The sequence below is a fragment of the Cajanus cajan genome, chromosome 5 (genome assembly GCF_000230855.2).
Source record: "Cajanus cajan strain Asha chromosome 5, NIPB_CcT2T_4, whole genome shotgun sequence".
In the NCBI taxonomy this organism is placed as follows: domain Eukaryota; kingdom Viridiplantae; phylum Streptophyta; class Magnoliopsida; order Fabales; family Fabaceae; genus Cajanus; species Cajanus cajan.
In genome coordinates, this window is record NC_138521.1 from 51646288 (window position 1) to 51669428 (window position 23141).

Consider the following 23141-nt stretch of genomic DNA (forward strand, 5'->3'; position numbering starts at 1 on the left):
TGGTAAGAAAAATATATTTCTTGGCCTTCGTAGGTTCTTAGCTTCAAAACATCATTATCGAGGATGGAGAAAAATGTTTAATAGGAAATGAGAAGAAGGCAAAACCCCAAAGTTGTATTATGGTGATAAGGATTTTGAAAAGGTTAAAGATATAACCAATAAATTTGGTAAACCTTTTGCAAGAGATCTAGTTACAAGTGGGTGAAAAAAAGGTCAATTTTATTTTGATTTTCCATATTGGAAATCTTTGTATGTAAGACATTTTCTTGATGTGATGCATATTGAAAAAAATGTCTGTGATAGTGTGGTTGATACACTACTGAATGTGCCAAGAAAGTCTAAGAATGACATCAATTCAAGGCTAAACTTTTTCAATATGGGAATTAAAATAGAATTGGGATTGATAAAGAAGGGAAAATGTTAATCTACCTCAATCAACTCAAACTCTATCTAGAAATGAAAAATTCTTTTTCGTAAGTTTCTAGAAAGAGTTAAAGTTTCAGAGGGATATTCTTCAAATCTAAGGAACCTAGTATCTATGAATGATTTAAAGCTAAAGGGGTTAAAGTCTCATGATTGTCATGTTCTCCTGGATCCTTTAGTATCAACAGGTATTTAAAGTATCATGATTATCATTGTCTTCATGGATGTTAGAAAAGATTGGTGTTTGTATGTCATTAAAAAAATGTTATTAGACTAGTATGTTGTGCTATAACATTTTTAGGCTGTACCACTTTTCTTTTATGTTGATTTTTTAAATATTTATACATTTTCTTTTATATTAAAACTAGTTGATGATTAATAATTCTTCTTTTCTTTGCAATACAAATGGACCATGGAATATTCTTAAGATCGTAAGCTACATGATATTGAACAAACATTGATTATATGTAATTATCAAGTTAATAACAACAAACTAAATGTAATATGCTAGGTCTATATACATTTCCTTTTTTTTTAATTTTTTATTTGAGTCTAAGACTAGAAGTTGCATGGTATTGGAGAAACGTTGATTGTGTTTAGATATGTAATTATAAGTGCAGTAAACATGTAGTATGTTAGGTTTATATACATTATAATCTTTTGGTTTTACTACCACTTGTTTAATGTATACATCATACCATTTTTAATCACATTTGACTACATTCTTGATTGATTGGTATAGTTCTATATCTTGGAATTGTTTTTGCATGCATAGTAGGATCAACAAATGTGAATGATCGATGTAGAAAAATTGTTAAAAAAATTAAACATAAAGATGACACTTATATAAGGAAACACTATCTATTAATTAAAATATAGAAAACATTTCCTTTATAGGGCGCTTTTTATAAGATAAAACAAAGGCAACACTTTAAGATAAAGTGTTGTCTATACATTTATAAATAAAGAGTACTATTTCGAAAGAGTTCAACGTAAATACTTACATATATAGAACACAATTCAAAGAAAGTATTTTTTTATCTTCATATACATATATAACATTTTTTAGAAGTGCTTTATATTAATAGACATTATTATAATAGAAGCCACTTTTTAAGAGCTGTTTATCTTTTAAATAAACACCATTTATTGATTTATTGACGTAGGACACGAAGGTGGATTAAGGGTGACGTTTTAAGTATTAATCCGAAAATATAATTCAAACATTGGGTTTAGGTAGCCTAAACATAAGGTGTACTCTCTCCTTATTGGATCAATGAATTTGGTCGGTTCACATAGTATTAACCATCATTGGGATCCCTTTCACCCACATACCATCTACATTAGATACCTTAATTAGAGAAATTCTATAGTACCCAATAATATTTGGGAGATTTTGGTACAACCGATCAAATGTATGCCATGTTATTGATTTTGAGTCATATCATCACTTTACATTTTAATACTAAAACTATTATATTTTCAATTTAGTTTCTAATTTATTAAGTTAATTTTTAGTTTTAAGTTTAGAGAGATTTGGAATAGTTTGAACAAGAATAGGAATGACATTAACGAGAAATATATATATCATCCCTCACAATATCATTTGCATCCATCCACATCTACAACCTTGAACCTTTCAGAGAATCAAAAAATTATCAATTTTTTTGATATTACGGATTTTTACATCTCTTTCAAGAACACTAGAGTAGTTACATTTGCCTCAAATTCTTTTATTTTGCAACACCGTACATATGAAATTCTCTATTTATGATGCTTTTTCAAGGTAGTGATTGATTTTTTTTCTTAAGTTTTGGGGATTTGCATTGTCAGGGAAAATGAAGTTCTATTAAGTTGGATATATACACGAAGTTCTCCGTGTATTAGCGGTAACAATGAACTCCTTAGTTGTTTCTACACTTTCCGATCCTCCGCCGTGAAGAAATGTAAAGTTTTATTTCTCCGATCTTAAAACTGCACCGTCATAATAATCCAAGGGTTTGAAAACTAATAATAATAATTATTTTTTTTAAAAAGAATAATTGATAAAAAATTTAAAATTAATAATATAAATATTTAAAAACTGATGTGACATCATTAATTAACACATACTTATTTTAATTGTAAAAAAAATATTAAAATAATTCAATTTTTAAAGGAACAGGAGAAACTTCCCCTTAATAATCCATCTGTGTCAATAGGATCATCTTGGATTCACTTGTGCATATTCGTTTCAAATAAATCAATCAATCAGAAATGAGGGTACTATGAAGAAACGTGGCACATACATTAAGGAAGATTTGTCTCAAATGGGTCAAGTCCTTCTCAAGTTGTTAACAATGACTCCAACATATATATAGCAAGAACAACAACCAAATTACGCTCTCTTTACAATTCAATGCAAATCGTTGCTCTTTATTAACATTTCCACGTCTTTCTTTTTTGTGTGTTGAATAGAGGCTAAACCGATACAGTAACAATGAATCCCATTGTGGAGTCCAAGCATGATGATGTATATTTGTTGTTAAAAAAAAGCAAGCCAAAAAGAATAGAAATTAAAAGATATAGAGGGGTCAAGAATCCCCATGATGTGCGTAAGTGTGAGCAGCAGCAAGGAACAAAGCTCCAGTTCCAGAGCCACCATGGGAATGTTCAACGATGACATTGTCTGAGAGATCATTGCCAAGCATTTCCCAGACACTACTATGAAGATAGTTTCTGAAAATACGATAATGCTCATAAAGCCCACCTTCCACTGTCACCACACTCTTTCTATTCTCAATTCTCCCAAGCTTCTTTATTATCCCCACAATTCCTGCTCCCGCTAAGCGTGCACCGCGCTCTGTTACTATGTCACACACCTCGGCCACCACTTCACGTGCCATCGGGCTGCAACTACCGATCTGTGTTTTCAAACACGCACATGTTATTATATCTAAGCTACACCTGTTAATTAAATCTAGCCACATTCTTAATTACCTCGAAAACCTCTCTCAGTTTCTCACCCACTATTTCACGATCCTCTGATGTATCTTGATGCATAGCAGCCATATCAAAGGATCTATACAAAGTCACAAGTTAGTCTCATTATTTTAATTAATTACATCACGCATGCCTAGCTAGTTCGTGACATTGTTTAGTATGTGTTTGGACTTATGTCTTTCATCCAAGTTAACATGATTTTAAATAAATGTTTACATGAAAAATTAATTTTGGGTTCAAAATAGATTGTGTTAAATAAAACATATTGAAGATAATACCTTATCAGGAGGAATCCCTCGGTAATATATATCCTAAAAATCATAATTAAAGACGACATGTCTAAAAATCTTGTGAGAATAACTTCAAAGCTAAATCAATTTTAACTAAAATCAATATATTTATCCAAGCACATTTTAAAAATATCATGCAATAAAGTTATGAAAGCTTGCAAGATGAGGAACTAATTATGGGTTTAGATACCTTAGTAAGTATGGAGTCATTAACTTTGGAGGCACACTGCTTCCAAATAAGGCTGTTTCCTTGGCCAACTTCAACAAGACGTGTCTCACAACTTCTCCCAAATACATCCCTGAAATAAGCTTTTCGAAAGTCTGATGAGGTAAAAAAGAAAAAAGAAAAGAAAAGAAAACTCAGGGGCCAGTTTAGATGATTTATATATATTACGATGGTAAATGCACAACAGTGATTTCAGGAGCTATACCCCACTACCAGGATTTGAGCTTTCAGCATCTACACTAGCATCATATGATGTTAAAGGAAGACGAGGGGAACTGAAATTTCCCCATTCCATGCTTATTACCTGCAATACTACACCCGAATTAATCATTTAAGTTGCTCAATTCACAGTATAAAAACTAATGTATTTGTAACCAAATTCGGCGATGAAAATTGCTTTTTCTTCAATAATAATAATGGGTCACAAAAAATTTAATGACAGATTTTAAAAACATTACATATAAATTGTTTCTTCATTAATTTTTTTTTTGTAATGATATAATAGTTATTAACTAATCGTGTTGTAAAGGTTTTTAAGTTTCAACCTTATTGTTGTCATTGAAATTTTGACTAATAAAAAAAAAAAATAGTCATTAACTAACCAGTTCACTTGAATTGGGAGATTGTGTAAGTTCATTAGCAACTTCCTCTGCTGGTTCTACGTAAGCAGCATTTGTGCTCATGCCAAGGGTAATTGCAGCCACACTCTCTGTGTTATAGTATCTTCCACCGGCCAAACCTCCGATAGTTTCATCAACCTATTCAGTGTTAATGTTTTGAATCTCCTGTTGTTTCAGACATGGAAAGACAAAGACACATGAAGATGTAACATTTACAAAATTAATTGATAGGGCCACCAACCAGTGAAGAAACGTGCATTTTCATTCCATGGTTCGTCAACGCTCGATTAAGGTCTTTAACCATTCCTTTGCGAACCTGGTTCCACATCATGAATGTGTTAGTCTTGCAACATGAAAAGGGTTTAATTAATTGTAATAACTGAATTCCGTGCCTATGCATAATTTATAAGAATGTAAGACACATTAGAACAATGCAGGGGCTACTAAACTGGGTCGTTTGAGCCTTTCCGTTGAAATGTGGTAGCCGCGAAAGGCATAACTTCGTCCACTGGATATGACAAGGTGAAGCCCATTTTCTTCTTTTTGGCGCCTGCACTCTCCTCAATCTCAGGATGCCCCGATACGAACTTAGCTATCTCTGTAGCTACATAGTCTGTTATTTCCTGACAAAAAATGAACGTGTTACGTCAACATTAAAAAACTATCATGTGAACAGAAACAACCATTGCTATTCATACCACAGAAAAAGCCAAATTTGGAGCAGCTGAATTATGGTATAACTACCTCAGAAGTACCAGCCAAGACAGCATCGGGGATGGAAATCTCTTCTCTTTGTAACGCAGAGACAGGCATATTCTTTCCTCCTAGCCGCGCGCACAACATCAACAAATGCTTTCCTTGCAAATTAACCCCATAATAAAACCCTTCCTCGTCTCTGCCACGTACCCATGCATGCATGCATGCATGTTATTATTATTTTTTAAATTTATGATATTTTGTAAACTGAGAGACAATACTTGTGGAAAAAAAAAATTCAACAAAAGAGTAAAACGTGTAATTAACCCTTCTGTCTTTTATGTCCTTATACTCACAGGCTATAAAGTCCTTCACAGTATTTATCCTTTATTATTAGTTCAATGAAAGCGGGAAAAGATATAGTTATATACCCTTGAGGGAGGGATGTAACGTTGGAAATTTTCATGTTGAGAGTAGGGGTTTCACCGGAAGAAGCAAGAGAGATTTTCATGCTAGACACCAAGTCATCAGCAACCTGCCAAAGCTTTGTTACCGGAGTGGCACTTTCCCTAGCAAACTTTCGAATGATGTTCTTCGTTTGCTTCAGCTGTTGTTCTTTCCACCGCTTCCAACTTCTGATCAACGCCCCTACTACCACCACCGCAAGCGTTGTGCTCACCACCACCACCGTCTCTTTCCTCATCCTTCTATAACGATAATCGAATCAAGATCACACAAATCAATAAATGCTTTTGTTAATTTCTTGTGTGTTAAGTTGGTCGAAAAGAAAAACATTTCTTGGGGTATGACAAAATCAAGATAACTGAAATCCGTTAATCTTGTATACAGGAACGAGTATCAAGGGATTGAATGGATCTACGAGGTAGGAGGATTAATAGTTATTTTTTTGTATGGGTTGAGAGCTCTTTCACATATAAATGGGCTATGGGCTAACCACTTGGGAGTAAGCCTGGCCCATTATTGAAGTAACACCAGCTTGGGCTAATGGAACAATAACAACAGCAGTCCACTAAGGAATAAGCCTGGCCCATTCTTAGTATAACTAGTTTTTTGTTTTTGAATGTTTAATTTGATCTAAATAATTTGGGTTTTGCCAAGTAAAAGTTGTCTTGTCTAAATATTGTATATATGTTGCATCTGTATCAAGTAATAATTATTATGGGTGTTTAAAAGTCGCGTTTTTGTCAATTATGTTAACCTGTCTATCCCTAATTTCTTTATTTGTAGCACTACAGAATCTACTTTGAGTCATGGAGCAAAATCCCTTTCACATGGATTTGGAAAATAACTTTCAACATAAAAGATTACGGATTTGAAATGTGGCTAACAGAAAGTTGAAATTTGTTGCACATGGACCAATGTGTCAAATTTGTGGTGCTGAAACTTTTTGGTGCAATTCAGGAGAAAAGTTTATACTTTGATGCATACGAATAAATTAAGGAGGAAAGTATTTTCTTTAGCCGGGCCCAATATTTATAAAGCTACTTTCCACCCAGTCAATTGCCCTTGTGCGCTTTAAACCCTCTCAAGTCAATATATGTGTTCTTGCCCTACATACTACTACAGTTCTAGCACTAGTAGCATGCAGATCTGTTTTATGTATTGCATAAAGCGAAAAGAAAACGATGTACACAAGAAATTAAATTAAAATATGTAGTTGCATTATATCAACTGAGTGAAAATTTTGATTAGAACACACCAATGACCAAACCATTATACTTATTTAAAAAGTTTGGATTCAAATGCCACAAATTCGTCCTTTTATACTTCCAATTTTCAGACAAATTAAATTAATATTTTTCTTAATAGAATGGGGACATCCGCATATTATTGAAATAAGTGCAATGAAATGTTGAGGGTGTCATTTGAGTCATCAAGAAATTTGCTGCACAGATTCAAATTGTAAAAAGTTTCACATTATATTGTTGTTACTCAACTAGTACCTAATTCTCCGTTTGGTATAGGAAAGAAAAAAAATAGTAGAATAGAAAAAATGTGAGAGAAAAATAAGTGAAAAACATCGATAGAATGGGTTTAGGGTGGCTCAAAAGAGACAAAATGATTGAAACATATATACTTTTGGATTGTTTGGTTTAAGAAAAATAAAAGGAAGAGAGAAGAAAAATAATATTATGAAATTATTTGGTTTTGATAGAAAGAAAGTTAAAAAAGAACTTATATATAAAATATAAGATATTTCATTGCTGCCCTTAAAAACTAATTAAAAAATAACTAATGTCCAAACATTCATTTAATCCATTACATAATGTAAAATTGATTATGAGTAACTTTCATTTAGTAAGTTTTTTTAAAATAGTTAATTGATTACCTAGCAATTTTGTTAGCATAAATTACTGCTGGTGTAACCTAATTGATAAAAATCTACATATAATTGAATAAATTAGTGAGTTAGTGGATTAACTCAATTCAAGGTAAGGTGTTGACACCTTTTTTAGTTGATTATGTTTTTAAGTGTAAAAGATTAAATTGGACTTCAAACTACTCACTTGTGATAACATGTTTCAATCGATTAGTTTTGAAGGTCAATCAATTAAAAAGATAGTCTAGGAGCATGAACATGCGCTAATATGCATGGTTCAATCGATTGTTAGAGAATTTCAATTGATTAAAATGGCAACACAAGCATGAACGCGCTTCAATATAATTCAATCAATTATTTAAAATTGTTTAATTAAAATGACAAATTAGTGTGCATGAACACGCTCCAATAATTTAATCAATTTTTCTTACTAAATTTAATTGATTAAAAAGTAGTTTAGGAAATATGAAAACAATCCATTCGATTTTTAATCAGTTACGTCGAATTTATAATCAATTAACGATGATTTCCACACAAATAACTAATGAATAAAATTGATTACCAATTTAACTTAGTTGATTTAAAAAGTATTTCAGAAAGAATTTTATTAAACTCAATATATTAAAACCATATTTCAAACGATTGTTTAGTATATATTGCAATTGAATAATATATATCTTCCAACATCATTTGACTAAAACTCATGAAATAAATAAAATAGATGAATCACATACAAAATAAATCATATCCAAACAAAAAATAGAGGTTAGGTTCTCATAATAACACAGATCCAACATGCGATCAATTACAAAGAAGAATGAATTTTTTAATCAATTAAAATAAAAATTCAATCGATTAAAATGAATAAATAAATAAAGCTAACTAATTTCTATAATCCATTGTGTACATATAGACTCAATTAAGATGAAAACAACCATAATTATACTATTTAATCGATTGATATATGTGATTAAATCTGTAAAAAAAATAGCAGCTTCTCCAACAAATTAAATCTAGAACTTTCAAACAAATAAAATATGGTCAACACTCCATTATAGGCATAGATTCACAATATACACAACAAAATCAATATATACGGATCTAACATAAACACATGCATGTAACCATTTAAGATTGAGAAGAATAACCATTAATCAACAAATAAACATTAAATGATCTTCTTACCAATAACAGAGTAGGTGGTGTCGAATGAAAAAAACCAACTCAACAACTCCTACGAAATTATTCTATAGTTCATGGGCCTTTGATCATACTATTTTTGCTAATATAGTTTTGTCTTTCAAAAGTTGCAGCTTTCGTTGCATTTTCCACACTACTTAACGAAAAAAGGAAGAAGAAAAAAACACATGGAATTCATCAACTTTTAACTTCTCTCCCCTGTTTATCTGTGCTATCAAACTACCACACCAATTTTTAAATTGGGTCTATTTCTTTCCTTATGGCCAATTTCTTCACAAAATCAACGTTACTAAACAAAGTGTAAGAGTCAAAAGATTTTTATAGAGAATTTCTTACCTAGCAAGAAAAGTGATTTCAGTGAGATTTAAACTCACATTCATAAAAGATAAAAGTTCGTACCGGAAATTAACCACACCATCATTCCATTATTTGATTTTAAAATAATATTATTTATATCACACTTTATGACATTATTTTATACTATTTTTAAATAATAATTAATATAAAAAAACTTATTGTCAATAAAACAAAGTATAAAACTGATATATCAATACATAAATAGCACTTTCCTTATAAAACAAACAACTAACATTGAGTCATAATATATGCTATTGGGGAGGGTTGCATTAGTTTATTATTGTTGTTATTGGTTTGAAATTGTGATCATGTGTGAATAGGTTAATTTGTCATCATTTTATTTAGTTTTAAATTGTGATAGAATCAATTTTAATAATTTAAATATGACTTATTAAAATTCAATAGTGTACGAGAAAAGACTAAATTAACCCGTTTTATTGACGATATATTAATTTATTATATTATATATTGTTAAATTGTGGATTTAAGATATAAAATTATAATAAGATATATTTTACTATATATATTTTAAGATAAACAATGTTGATATAAATAATTATATTTTAAAAATAATATATAACATTCATTAGGTTAGGGCAACTTAAAATATAGCTCAATCTCGTCTTCAAAATACATTAAGTTAAATTTATTAAACTTAATGTCGAGTAAAGATAGACAAAAGAATGAGAGAATTGTGTCAACAAAAACTCTTAACACTTTTTGTGTAAGTAGTAAGTTAGATACAAGGACACTAAAGCAAATAATACAAGGTGTTTCTATACCAACTTGTCTCAATCATTGAAACTACATCTAATTCTTGATCAAATTCAGCCATTTTTCATAAAATATAAATATTTTTTACAAAAGTCACTAATGACTCAACCTAAGTTTTCTTTGGTTTGTCTTTTCAAGTAAACTACCTAAGTAGGTTTCAACACCAAGTATTCTTTTAACAACAAAAGTCTTTTTAAACTTCAAGATAAACACAAAGTTTAAGTTGAATAAATAACAAAGAATTGTCTTACAAGCAAGGAATGATACAACAATATGGTATAAAGAATAGTTTTATAGAGAAAGAATAAAGAATGAAATATATGTGCTTCTTCTTTTTCTTTGAGTTTGTCTATGCTTCTTTATTAAGGTAACATATGAAGATGATCGTTACAAATCATTGAATTACATTTGTTGACTTACTTCACCATACTTTATCTTGCTTTCTTGTGTGAATATGTGCCCATTGGTACATTTAATGCTTACATTTAATATGTTTCACCAAATGACTTCTTCTTATTTGATCAAGAATGTTGCTTACCAATTGTAAGGTACAAAAGGTAAGGAATTGGAGCTTGTAGTAGTCCTAAACAACTTTTGGATGACTTTCCATACTTTGTGTAACATCCTATATATTTTTTTTAAAATAAATAATTAATGAATTTGAATAAAATATTATTTATAAGATATATATTTTATTAATCAAAATAAATGGAAGAACTCATTAGAAATAATTGGGCTAGACTTTGGGCCCAACCCGAAGACTAATTCAAAAAGGAAAATAGAGAAGGGTTAGGTCATTAAGTGTATTTTTGAAAACCTAGAGTGCTCACAGGAGGAGACCTATAAGAGAACATTGAGAAAGACATAGACTAGTGACAAGAGCCATCAAAAAAGCGTCGTTCCACAAGAATCGTCACACCAAGTAGGGGAAATGGGATTATCAATTGCTTATAGACATATATGAGGGATAAGGATAGAGGGGTGAACCCTAAGTCTTGTAGGTTGTATGTTTAACCACATTATATGTATGTAGATATTGTTGAATTTGTTAATGCTCTATTTATGGTATAGTATGACAAGTTGATCGATGTAATTGAATGATGAGCGGTATATTTGAATGGTGGGTTTTTGTATGAATTACGGATTTGAGTGATAGCATATGAATATTGATGATTGATGTCATTTTGGATATTCATTGATTATGTACTCATTAATTGATCAATTACATGGTATGTGTTGATAATTGATAATTACATGGTATGTGTTGATAATTGCTATGTTAGAGAAGACAAGACATGCAATCGCGAAGCTATGATGTGCAATTTCTATGATTGTGTCGAGCATGAGAATGACCACACTAGGCATAGGTTGCCAGACAGGTCCTAGACCTGTTAGAGTTGGGTGTGAGGTGTTGCGTTTGACGCCTTTTAATGTCGATTTTGCAAGCATGGTGATGTTAGGCATGGCATGAACCATGTTGAGTGAGACTAAGATAGAGAGATCCCAAACCTCACCACATCTAGCATGGGTAACCTTGTGGCAGGTGTGAATTTGACAGTGAGGTCCCTGACCTCTCCACATCGAGCGTGAACCCATTCTTGTCAAGTGTAGCTCCTTTTCTTATTCTAAGATGTTTTACCTTACTTATTAATGATTAAGTGAGGAACCTCGAGGAAGGATTGATAATGTTTAGTAAGTGAAGAAATTATTGAGTATTGATATGTACGTTTATGAAATATGTTGTACTATGACTAGGATGATGTTATGATATTGATGATATATGATGGATGAATGATGAGAATGCATAATATTGATGTGTAGGAAAATATAATGATATATGAGATGATGTATCACTATGAATGATAATGATTTGATATGATGAATAAGTCCAGTATTGCAGGTTGGCACTTTGAATAGTTGAGCATTGCATATTGTTTTATTGTTTGAGTGTATTGAGTTTATGTAATTATGCTTTATTTTGCGAGATAGTATGAGTCTATACAAGTGGGATATCATAGGTTATGTACCTATATCCCGAGGGGGTGTTATGGTAGGGAAACCTCTAAAGAGAATGAGAGGCTACCATGACTAGTTGTAACACTTTGACAACACCCTAATAGACATCTCTTAATTGAGGTGGTTCAGAGGGATCACTATTGATGGGCGGTCTTTACACTATTGGATGGGGTGGTTCCATTCCATTACTCCTAGGCTATTCTATATACTCGATGATGATGATGATGAGGAAGAGGAGGAGGAGATTAGTACTACATGCATGTATATTTAGGGGCATGCACTTTATGAGTCATAATTTATTATTATGTTGTATTTTGAGATGGAATGATAGTAAATGATGGATGAGAATGTACCAATGGTTGATATTATTATATATGAGATGGACTATGGTATGTGCGATGGAATTACTATATATGTGTTTGTGTGTCTATCTTTATATCTTGTATATGTTTTTTATGGATGAGATGTATTCTCACTCTTTGTGTTTTTATTCTTGTGGTTGGGTTGAATTCCATTTGTAGGATTAGAGTAGGTATAGGAAGATGAGTTTGAGGAAAAAGAGTCATAAAGAGGAGTCATACTCTAATAGTGTGACATCATAGATAAATTTTAGAACTAGTGGTTGTTGAGTTGGATTTATATTAGATTTTGTTTATTATTATTATTATTATTATATTATTATTATTATTATTATTATTATTATTATTACCACTACAACAACTTTATTGATTTAAAAAGTCGTACTTATTTTAATTGAGACAATAGTATTATACGTTCATTTGTTTTAATTAAGTGATGATAATTTTTTGTGAACCTTTTTACAAAGTTATTTATGAGAAAGTTATTATGAGTTTATTTTTAATTTCTCATAATTTTTTATATATTTTATTTATTTATAATTTAAATATTAAATCAGTTGGGGTAGAAGGGTGTCAAACTTTGAGGTATTTACTAGTCCTTTTTCTAACAAAAAACAAACCCAGTCCTTTCTCTGATGGAAAATAGATCTTGTCTTTTTCTATACATTACAAGTGTCAAAGAAATTCTTATTCCTTTGATCTGTTATGATATAAGTTGAAAATAGATGATAGCTAGGAATATTAAACACATTAAATATGATATTTAAAACATTTTTCTATGACAAATGATATGTTTAGTATGGTAGGCGGACATGCATAAACTTTAGGAATATTGTCTTAACATGCGTTTTATGCTATCGTCTTAGATATTGATCTTTTTATGCTTTAAAAAAAATTTGTGTTTATTATCATTAAAACATAACTTTTGAGGAGACATTGTAACACCCCAAGGTTTTGTAATATTCATGAAAGTTGTAATCATGAATGTTAGCTGTCAAATGTTGTAAGAATCACCTAAAAAGGAGGTCTAGAACTCAAGTTATGATTAAATTAGTGAATAAATGTTAAATTGTCAGATTTAGGCTAAAAGGTTGTTATTTTGTATTTTTTTAAAAAAAATAATAGATGAAAAAATTAATTCTTGAGGTTAACATAAAAGTTGTAGACAACTGTCTTAGCTCTGAAATAAAATTAAGATCAACTTGATAACATATATATAGCTCTAAATAAGGTGTTTGAACCACACGATGTCTTAGACAATTAAGTTATGGAAATGTAAGTTTCTAAATGATGATGATGAATAACTTTACCCTTTAAGTGTTTGATCTTATGAATTTTTTGATGTACCTATATTAATGTTTATGAAAGATAAATTATGGGAGAAAACAATTCTGAATAAGTTATGGTGTAAGTTAATTAGTAATGATTTGAGGTCTTTTGGTGATAGTGATGTCTAAAGACTTAATATGTGATATTGATAATGTTACTAGACAAGTTAAGTTATTGATTTAAATGTTTAGTGATGTTTATCTGTTAGTGATTATGGCTGAGATATTGACATATGATTATATAATTTCATAATAATTCTAATTGAGGTGTATAAGATGATGTTATGTAATTGTTGTGTTTGAACTACAAATATGTGATTCTTGTACCATAAAATATTGATAATTAAGTATGGAATGTTGAGTATGTATTTATGATATTGTTAGATGTGAATTGGTATTGCACCATGATATTTTGATGTGTATGAATCTTATGAGGGTCATATGATAAAAAATCTAAGTCGAGGCTTAGCCACGATGTGCACATGTGATGATTATGAAGAAATATGCAGTTGTGAATGCATATTGTGATGACATGATATTGTACTGAGTCCTATTTGTAAAGCATACGTTACATGCATGAATCATTTCGCCTTCGGGTAGGGAGCCTTCAGATAATGTTGAAATATTGATTGACACCACATGTATACATACATTAAGTCCATGTCCATTACATTATGCTTGTCATTGGATAGTTGTGTGATGAGTTCTATTTTAAATTGCAATTGACCTTATTGTGTTATCTTGGGTCATATAAATGTATAAATGATTTCATGTTTTGTTATGTGTATGACTATCCAACCTTATTTTATGTTATGGGCCAGAGTGCGAGGCTTTTCACTCCCTATTTTCTATTTTGCCCTTTAGATGTATGTTATTGTAGGTGAGGCTCATCATGATATTAATGATGTTGGTGATAAAACTTAGACCTTATGTGGGGGTGCTAAGATAGAATGTAACATTGGGGTGTAATTGGGATTTGTCATTTATGATGTTTGGTCATATCTTAGGACATCATATTGAACTTATTTTATAATGTTTTATTTAGAGATTATTGTTGAATTTTTTAATATGCAAGCTGTAAAGTGATTTCCTCATTCGGACTTGATACTTTTAGTTAGTTATCTATGTATGAACTTAGTTATTATTTAAAAATTTCCTTATCATATTTAGTGTTATATGCGAATTAGAAGGTGTTATAGTCATAATTCGTCATTTGATAGAATACCTAAATTAATCAAAAATATCTTAACTAAACTTATAGTTAACAAGAAAAAATGAGTTATAAACAAATATTTTTGTTGTTGTCTAAACTCTTATATGTTATTCATAAAAGGTAACCACACTTTAAAAGAAAAAGATAGTTATTATTAATATAAGTATACCCATTTTCTTTTATTTTATATTATATCTAATTTTTTTTCTTTCTTTATTATTATTATATTAATTATATATTCTAATTTTTCTCTATTTTGTTTCCCTTTTCATCAATATTGGTAGGATGAGTTCTAGGGCTAAACGGGACGAAATTTAATAGTTAAAATATTTTATAAAATAGAATTAAAATATTATTTTATTTAATCTTTTAATTTTTTTTAAGCCATGATATGACACTTGTATTTCCTAAAATATTTCTAAAGTCGCGTAAAGTCAAGGTTTTGTTTTTTGTCTATTGCAATTTGCCATCAATGAAAGAAAGATGTCGCATTTCCTTTGACAGGTGTTCCTATAAAAATATTCACATGTTGGATTTTGAGAGATATCCACCCCAAAAGTTGGTTGAGCGTAGTTGTCTTTAACTTGGTATAATTGATGAGGAAGATAACGTCAGCACAAAAGGCCAAAAACAAAAGAACATGGAATAAGAAGACACATAACGTATAACCACGTGCAAGTCATTTTATTATATCATATCATTTTTTTTATTTAATTAAGGTGTGAATGATGTATTTTTTTGTTGTCTTGCAAATCGGATAAACTAACAAGTTTAACTGGTCTGTTAATTAAAAAAAAGTGGAAGATTTAATTTTTAAAATTGAATTTAAAATATTTTTGAGAAAAATAACACCTGTATTTAATATAGATTATAAATCGAAATAAATTATTTTATCAATAATTTTTTATATTTTCTTATAAAATATAATTTTTTATTATTTATATTAACTTATAATTTTTCATATCTTGATTTTTTACAATTTTATATTAAACTAATTTGACATTTTATTTTGTTCTAGATGAAAATATGTTATTGTTAATGAACATCTTTATATTTTTATTAAAATTTATATTTAAATATTATATTATATTTAGTTTGATCTTTTACATGCATGCATTTTGAATGTTACAAACTTATAAAATGGTGTTTTATTTTAATTTTTAGTTTTGTAAGATAGTGAAATTATATTATTTAATATTATTTTATTAATTCTAGTTTGATTGTGGTTCAATTATGATTAAATTATTAAACTTTGGATCAATGTGACTTGATAATTTTGGTTTTTAAAATGTTGGCAATTTTAGTCCATATAGAATGAATAAATTTAGATTTTGGTTATTATAATTTCTTTTTCTTTTTTATCCTCTAAAATTGAAAATAATTATTTTTGATCTATACTATTACATAACATTAATTAATTTCTTATATGTTGAACAAAAGATAAATGACCATTTTAGTTGACATATATTAGTGTACATAGTCCAATATCAATATGTGATACTTGTAGAAAAATTTCAAAATACCTAAAATAAATCATATTTATCTACTGTAAATGAACATTAAAGACTAATAAAAATAAGTGATGTCATATTTCAAGCAGATGAAAATTAAATAAAATATTTGAAAGATTAAAATTATGATTTATTTATTTTAAGAGTCAAAAATAATAATTTTAAATTTTAAAAAGATGAAAAAAAATTATGAGATGCAAAATCAAAACTCTTTCTTTTTATAAAGATTAAAAACATATTTAAAATTTTAATTAAAAATTGGTCTGATTTAAGCGTTAAATGTATGAATTAATACGTGTTTAACTTTATAAAAATTATTATTGCGTAATTAACCGAACTGTATTTCACTTGATAATAAATATTGAATTTGAGTTATATATCAATATATTAAACATTCAATTTTTTGTTATCATTATTAATAATAATTGTATTGGATTTGAGTAGATGTGACTCTTTTAAATGATAAATGTAAACTCCATCATAATAATATAAAAAGTTAAATGACTATATACAAACGATGTAATTAAATATTCTCGAGGATTAAAAAATTATTGTTGGTAAGACGCTTTAATTATTCTTCATAAAAATCAATAAAAATTTATTTATCACACATGGTGATATATGATTGAATGTCAATGTAAATGATTTCCACTTTATTTTATTGTGTAGCCTATTTTTTTCAATACAAAAATGGTCCCATTTCCCCCTTCTTTTTATGTCATATATAAAGTTTTAAATTAACTTATTTCTAGAATTACGCTCTCATAGACAACTATTTATAATCTCGGTTTGAAAATATTAGTAAAGATCATATTATAGTCATAAATTATTTTTATTATGATATTTTCAAGCGAGTAAGTCTTTAGTGATTATGACTGAAAATTAATAAATTATTTTCTATTTGGTTTATGTTGTTAATTTTTTGCAATAGTTATTTATTTAAATGTAAAATCAGTTACCGTAAATAACTTCATGCTCTTAATTGTTTGTAACTTTATCATAAAAAAATTATTTTAGACAATTCAAATAAGAACAAATTACCTCTCAAAAATAAAAATAAAAACAAATTATGGTAAAATCTATTTATTTTTCCAAATAATTTGTATACAGCATTCATTAATCCAATTTAAAGATACACGTACACGGTTTTGAAGTTGTGCTTGAGTGCTTGTCATTTTTCAAAAAGAAATGAGATGGGTCAAAATTCAAAAAGGAAAAGAAAAATATATATAAAATTTCAGAGAAGTTAGAGATTGGTTGTTGGTGGAATTTATATTTAAAAATAGGTTTTAAATTGAAATCTTCAAAATACGTTCAACCAAAGTATGCAAAGAAATTCCTTTCACCGTGATAGGTTCACCAGCCCACCAACATATTTTCAAACATACGCTTATACGAATGCTAACACCAAAGGCCAAAAGGTGCAATTGAATTTGTTGCTATCTATACCAAATTTTGCAAGCTTAGAATAAACAATACTAAGTGTAATTGTGGTTCCAATATTCATGTCATTAATTCCATTATCATATACAATTTGTTCAAATATATAATATATCCATGTCTAAAACTATTTCGCCAATTACATAGATTTAGAAAATAATACTTGGAAATTTCATTGCATCAATGCAGGGATCGGAAAATGTACGGGTGGAATTTTCACACCAAAGTCTTTGGGGTTTCATCTTCAAAGTTGGTGTGTGTACTCAAGTCTTTGGAATAAAGCTAGTGGGAAAAAGAGAAGGGGGCTAATCGATTAAATTGAAATCCATATCAATCGATGCATGTTATTTTTTCTATTCCAGGAAATCTGGAGCAATAAGATCGCCGACCATAGTAGATATGAACCAGTTGAGTCAATTCTCATCATATCCATTGAGAAACTAGAAATGAATAAGACAATAACAGATACCGATAATTTAGATGCCGCCCATGTTTTTGTCACTTTTGGTATGGTCGGTTTGGTCTATTCCCATTCATTTTCTTTGTCCATGGTTAGTAGGAATAGTGTTTCTTATTTGGAACACCTCAAGAAAAAAATTAAAGCTAAGTGGGCGAAATTGCAAAATAACGTGTGAAATGGAACAAATCCGTATAATATGGTGGATCACTTCTCAAAAATAAGAGCAAAATTATTTATCAACAATATGTTAGTTTGAGTAATATTAAATTTATTATATATTATGTAAAGTAGAAAATGTGTAATTTGAGATAGAAGATTTTATCAACGATGATTAGATAAAATATTTGATAAAATCAACGTGACAAATCTTTTAGAGTTTTATGCAATTGTATATATCTCTCTTACTTTTTGTTGTTATTACACCCACTTCTTATTTGTTTGATAAATATTACATTGATATGACTCATATATTATATTATTCTCTTTAATCATTCAATAAAATATTATATTATAACTTATAAATAATGTTCGGTAAACGTTAAAAAAGTAAAAAATAAAAATTGTGTGCCAATATCAATATTATAAGAAATGTTATATAAAGTGAATATCATTATAAAATAGATAATTATATATAATTTTAATATTAATTTTAAATAAGATTTGACAGTATATTTTATGTATCACTATAATATATATTTACACTTTTTAATAATATACCAATATATAAATTATTTATTGTGTAAGTAAAAATATTTTTTAATGAAAATTTTTGTCTCATTATATGATAGATCTCATTATAAGACAACCTTTTTTTAGTAAAGAAAAGCTCGTGATATAAGCTTAATTTGTTCTAGAAATAAATGACACTTTGCGTTTAATTTAATGGTTCACTTGACTACAAAGAAAAGGACATAATACGTTTAGTAATTAGTAAAATTAATTGACCCACTTGTTAGGAAAATATATAGAAGGGAAAATCGGATCCTTAATTAATGTTTATACTTCAAATCATGATTGCGAAAATTAATAGTTCAAGCTTGTGGCTAATTTAATTACTTATGTGGGGTGGTGATATTTAATATCACTCATGCATTTTGTATTATCAATTTTCGCTATAAAGAATTAAACATCTTTAATGGTCCCCAATATCTTCTATTTACGTGTACAACACCCATATCATTATTAAAAAGCATATATATAAATAGAAAAGTGGTAAAAGATAATGCTAAAATATTCCTATTTTTCTACGTAGTTCGGTGCTCAATAAGTTTATATTACTATACGTCTTTTATTTCTTCATGATTCATTGATTATCTTTTCAAAAATTATCATTTTTAATAATTAATTTCAAATTTATATTTAAGATCAATTTTAATATATTAGTTGGTAATATTAAAATTTTTACATTAGTAATACATATATTAAATAAATTTAAAATTAGATCTATTGATTCAACTAATCGAACCGATAAACAGTTCAATAACTATTGAAAATCAAAACACTTTATAATCAGTACAAATTGGTTAACAATCAGTCGAACTAGGACAAAATAATAAGTGAAAACGAGTTTCAATTTAAATATATTTTTAAAATTTAAAATTTAAAATTAGATTAAATTTTCATAAAAAATATATTTAATAAAATTATATATAGAAATAAATCATTTATGTAATTTTTCTTTGTTTTATAATTTAATATTAAAATATATTATTTTGTCATTTTTAACTTGAGATGTGGGATGTAAACTTGTTATTGTTAAAAGATAAAAAAAAAAATTTGTTGTTAATGGATATTATAACATTTTATTAAAATTTGAAGTTAGATATTATATTGTATTATATTTATTTTAAATTTTTATGTGTAAAGAATTTATATATAATTTTATTTTAACTTTTAATATTATAAATTATAATATTATATATAGTTAATATTATTTTATATTAATAACAATAATTATTATTTTATTAAAACTTCTTTGATTATGATTCAATTATGATTAAGCTATTAAATTTTGAAATAGTATTTAAACCGATAAAATGAGGAGTTCAGTTTTAAAAGTATTGTATTAAACTTAAACTCATTTTTCTGATTGTTTTTTTTCCAAGTTAAGATTGTTCATTAATTACTCAAACTAAGTTTAAATGGACAAATTAAACTGAAATTTAACCGTTAATAATTGTAAACGTGTGACAACGGTTTTAGTCTTGTATGTCATTAAAGCCACGTGTATCACGATTTCATGTTCATTTAATTAAAGATGTTAGATGATTAAAAAAAAAAAAAAACTACTATCGCTATCGTGATAAACAATATACATTAGATTTTCAATGGTGAAAGGTTAATGATGCAGTTTTAGTCAAGTTTTAGAGTTTAAAAAAATACACTGCAGCCATGTTCAACCAGTCAAAGCTTCCTCTAAGATCTCTCCGATGCTCTATACAAATCCTTCCAGTGTTTCTCGTCACTCATCATAATTCTATTTGTACCATTTTCTCTTTCGATGTTTTCTTCCCTCTAATCTGATGCAGAAACTAAAAAATACAATGATAAATGGATCTTGCTTTTAACCTACCATTATATCATTTTTCTTTTTTGCAAAAAATTGATGTACATATATATATGACAAATCAATTTATTTGCATTTGTAATATATAGGAACAAATTAGAATTGATGTATCAATCAACATCCATCTAGAAGAAACAAATTTGGCATTTTTGGCAGTTGAATTCTCCTGCCAAATTTTCTTGTGCATCTTGAATAATTCATCATATAGTTCAAATCCAGATCTATATTTAATTTTTTTAAAATAAAATAATGAAGCATTCTTACGCCACTTGAGGACGTGTTTCAACCCGCTCTGACATCGACTTAATTAGCAACATAAAAGTTGATATACAGTTAATTTATGTTAATGATAACGATAGCGAATTAATTTATGTCCATGTGGCGTTACACATTGTTGCATTGCTCTTAACTAAAATAATATATAGCACATGGTATCGTTCAATATAATTCATATTTATAAGTAAATTAATAAAAAATTTCTCAATAATTTGTGCATAGAGACTAATTTATATAATTTTACCTTACATGCATTTTGATTTTCCAAGTATTGTATTTGTATAATTTTGATTTTATAATTTCAATTAATAAATTTTAACTCAAGTATTACAATTCTATATTTTTAGTCTTTTTGGTTAAATAATTAATAATTTTTGTTGATGTGCAACAATGTGGCACTAAATAAGGATGGAACCATAAAAATATTAAACAGGGTGAGTATTTTTTTTAATAATAAATTTAAATAAATGTTAATTCATAATTATTAAATACTTCATGTTATTTATTTAACTTGTGAGTACCATTTCTTAAAATCATAAAATTCATCAACAATATGAAAGGTGTATCAATTTTTAATCAATCTATTAATATAATCATATACTTATTTTAATAAACATGTTTTTATCATAAAATATTTTTTGAAAGAGTAAACAAAAATTGGATGGAGGAGGGACTTCCCCAGTTAGTCCTTCATAGCTAACCCTGAAGTAGTGATGATATAGATGTAATGTCTAATGATATGATGTGATGATGTGACTTATAAGAATAAGAAAAAAAATTGTCAAAATATTAAAACATTATATTTGAATCCCTCACTCTTACTTCGGTTTATGATTTTTATTATTATTATATGAATGGAAGTTATATCACTCAGATACACATACTTACGTATACCACCCACAACCCCCGCCACCCCCCCCTCCAAAGTATATATCGTTCGAAATTTTAAAACATTAATATATTTTTAAAAACCCTGAAGTAGTGATGATATAGATGTAATGTCTCATGATATGATGTGATTTATAAAAATAAGAAAAAAATTGTTAAAATATTAAAACATTATATTTGAATCCGTACACCACTCTCCCCCCCTTCCCTCATGCTATAGCTTACGAAATGATTGTCCAATATATCGTTCGAAATTTTAAAATATTAATATTTTTTAATAAATTTATTATAAAATAATTATTTAGTTTAATATTTTATAATTTAAATTATTATTTTAATATTCAAAATGAATTTGGTACACATTTTTTGAATCATTTTATATATATATATATATATATGACTTAAATATGTTTTTAGTCCTTTAAATTTAAGGTAAATCTGTATTTGTCCTTCAAATATAAAATTATTGTTTTTAGTTTATATAATTTCAAAAAAAAATTATTTTAATTTTTATATTCAAATTTTTTTAAGAAATTTATAAAATATTATTACATAAAATTTACATGTTAGTGTTTTTATTAGTGAAAATATCACATTAAATTTGGTTGATATTGCATAATTGTCTTAATTAATCACTTTCAAGTATGTTATTATGATATAAGGGACTAAAATAAAATTTTTAAAAATTATAAAGACTAAAAATAATAATTTTAAATTTGAAGAACTAAAAATAAATTTATCTTAAATTTGAGAGACTAAAAATATATTTAAGTCATATATATATATATATATATATATATATATAAATAAAAGAGTCAAAATTACAAATACATGTACCACTACTAAATAATAAAAATAATATTATATTATATATTATTAGTATAAATAATTTTATTAATAAATTAATATTAATAATAACATAAATATATTTATAATATTAAAATTTAACGATTGGCATATTTAAATTATATATAATATATATAATAATTTTTATTCATTTATAAAAAATATAAATTTATTATTATCAAATAAATAATTATATATTATTAATATTAATAATATTATTTATAAGTTAATATTAATCATATTTTTAGTATTTTATAGATAAAATAATAATTTAATAAATATAAATGATTATATATATATATTAATATATTTTACTGAATATAAATATG

The 23141-nt window shown here is 27.5% G+C and overlaps 1 protein-coding gene across 1 annotated transcript; it reads right to left on the reverse strand.

Moving 5' to 3' along the window:
- Window positions 1-2817: 2817 nt before the first annotated feature.
- On the reverse strand, window positions 2818-6107 carry HKL3 (hexokinase-like 3). Its single transcript, XM_083075342.1, has 9 exons — window positions 5669-6107; window positions 5286-5436; window positions 4991-5164; window positions 4783-4857; window positions 4524-4679; window positions 4127-4225; window positions 3886-4016; window positions 3403-3484; window positions 2818-3326 (listed from the first exon to the last, which is right to left on the reverse strand). The coding sequence occupies exons 1-9, from the start codon at window positions 5938-5940 to the stop codon at window positions 2997-2999; spliced, it is 1470 nt and encodes a 489-aa protein (XP_082931468.1). The 5' UTR covers window positions 5941-6107; the 3' UTR covers window positions 2818-2996.
- Between the last annotated feature and the right edge of the window lie 17034 nt (window positions 6108-23141).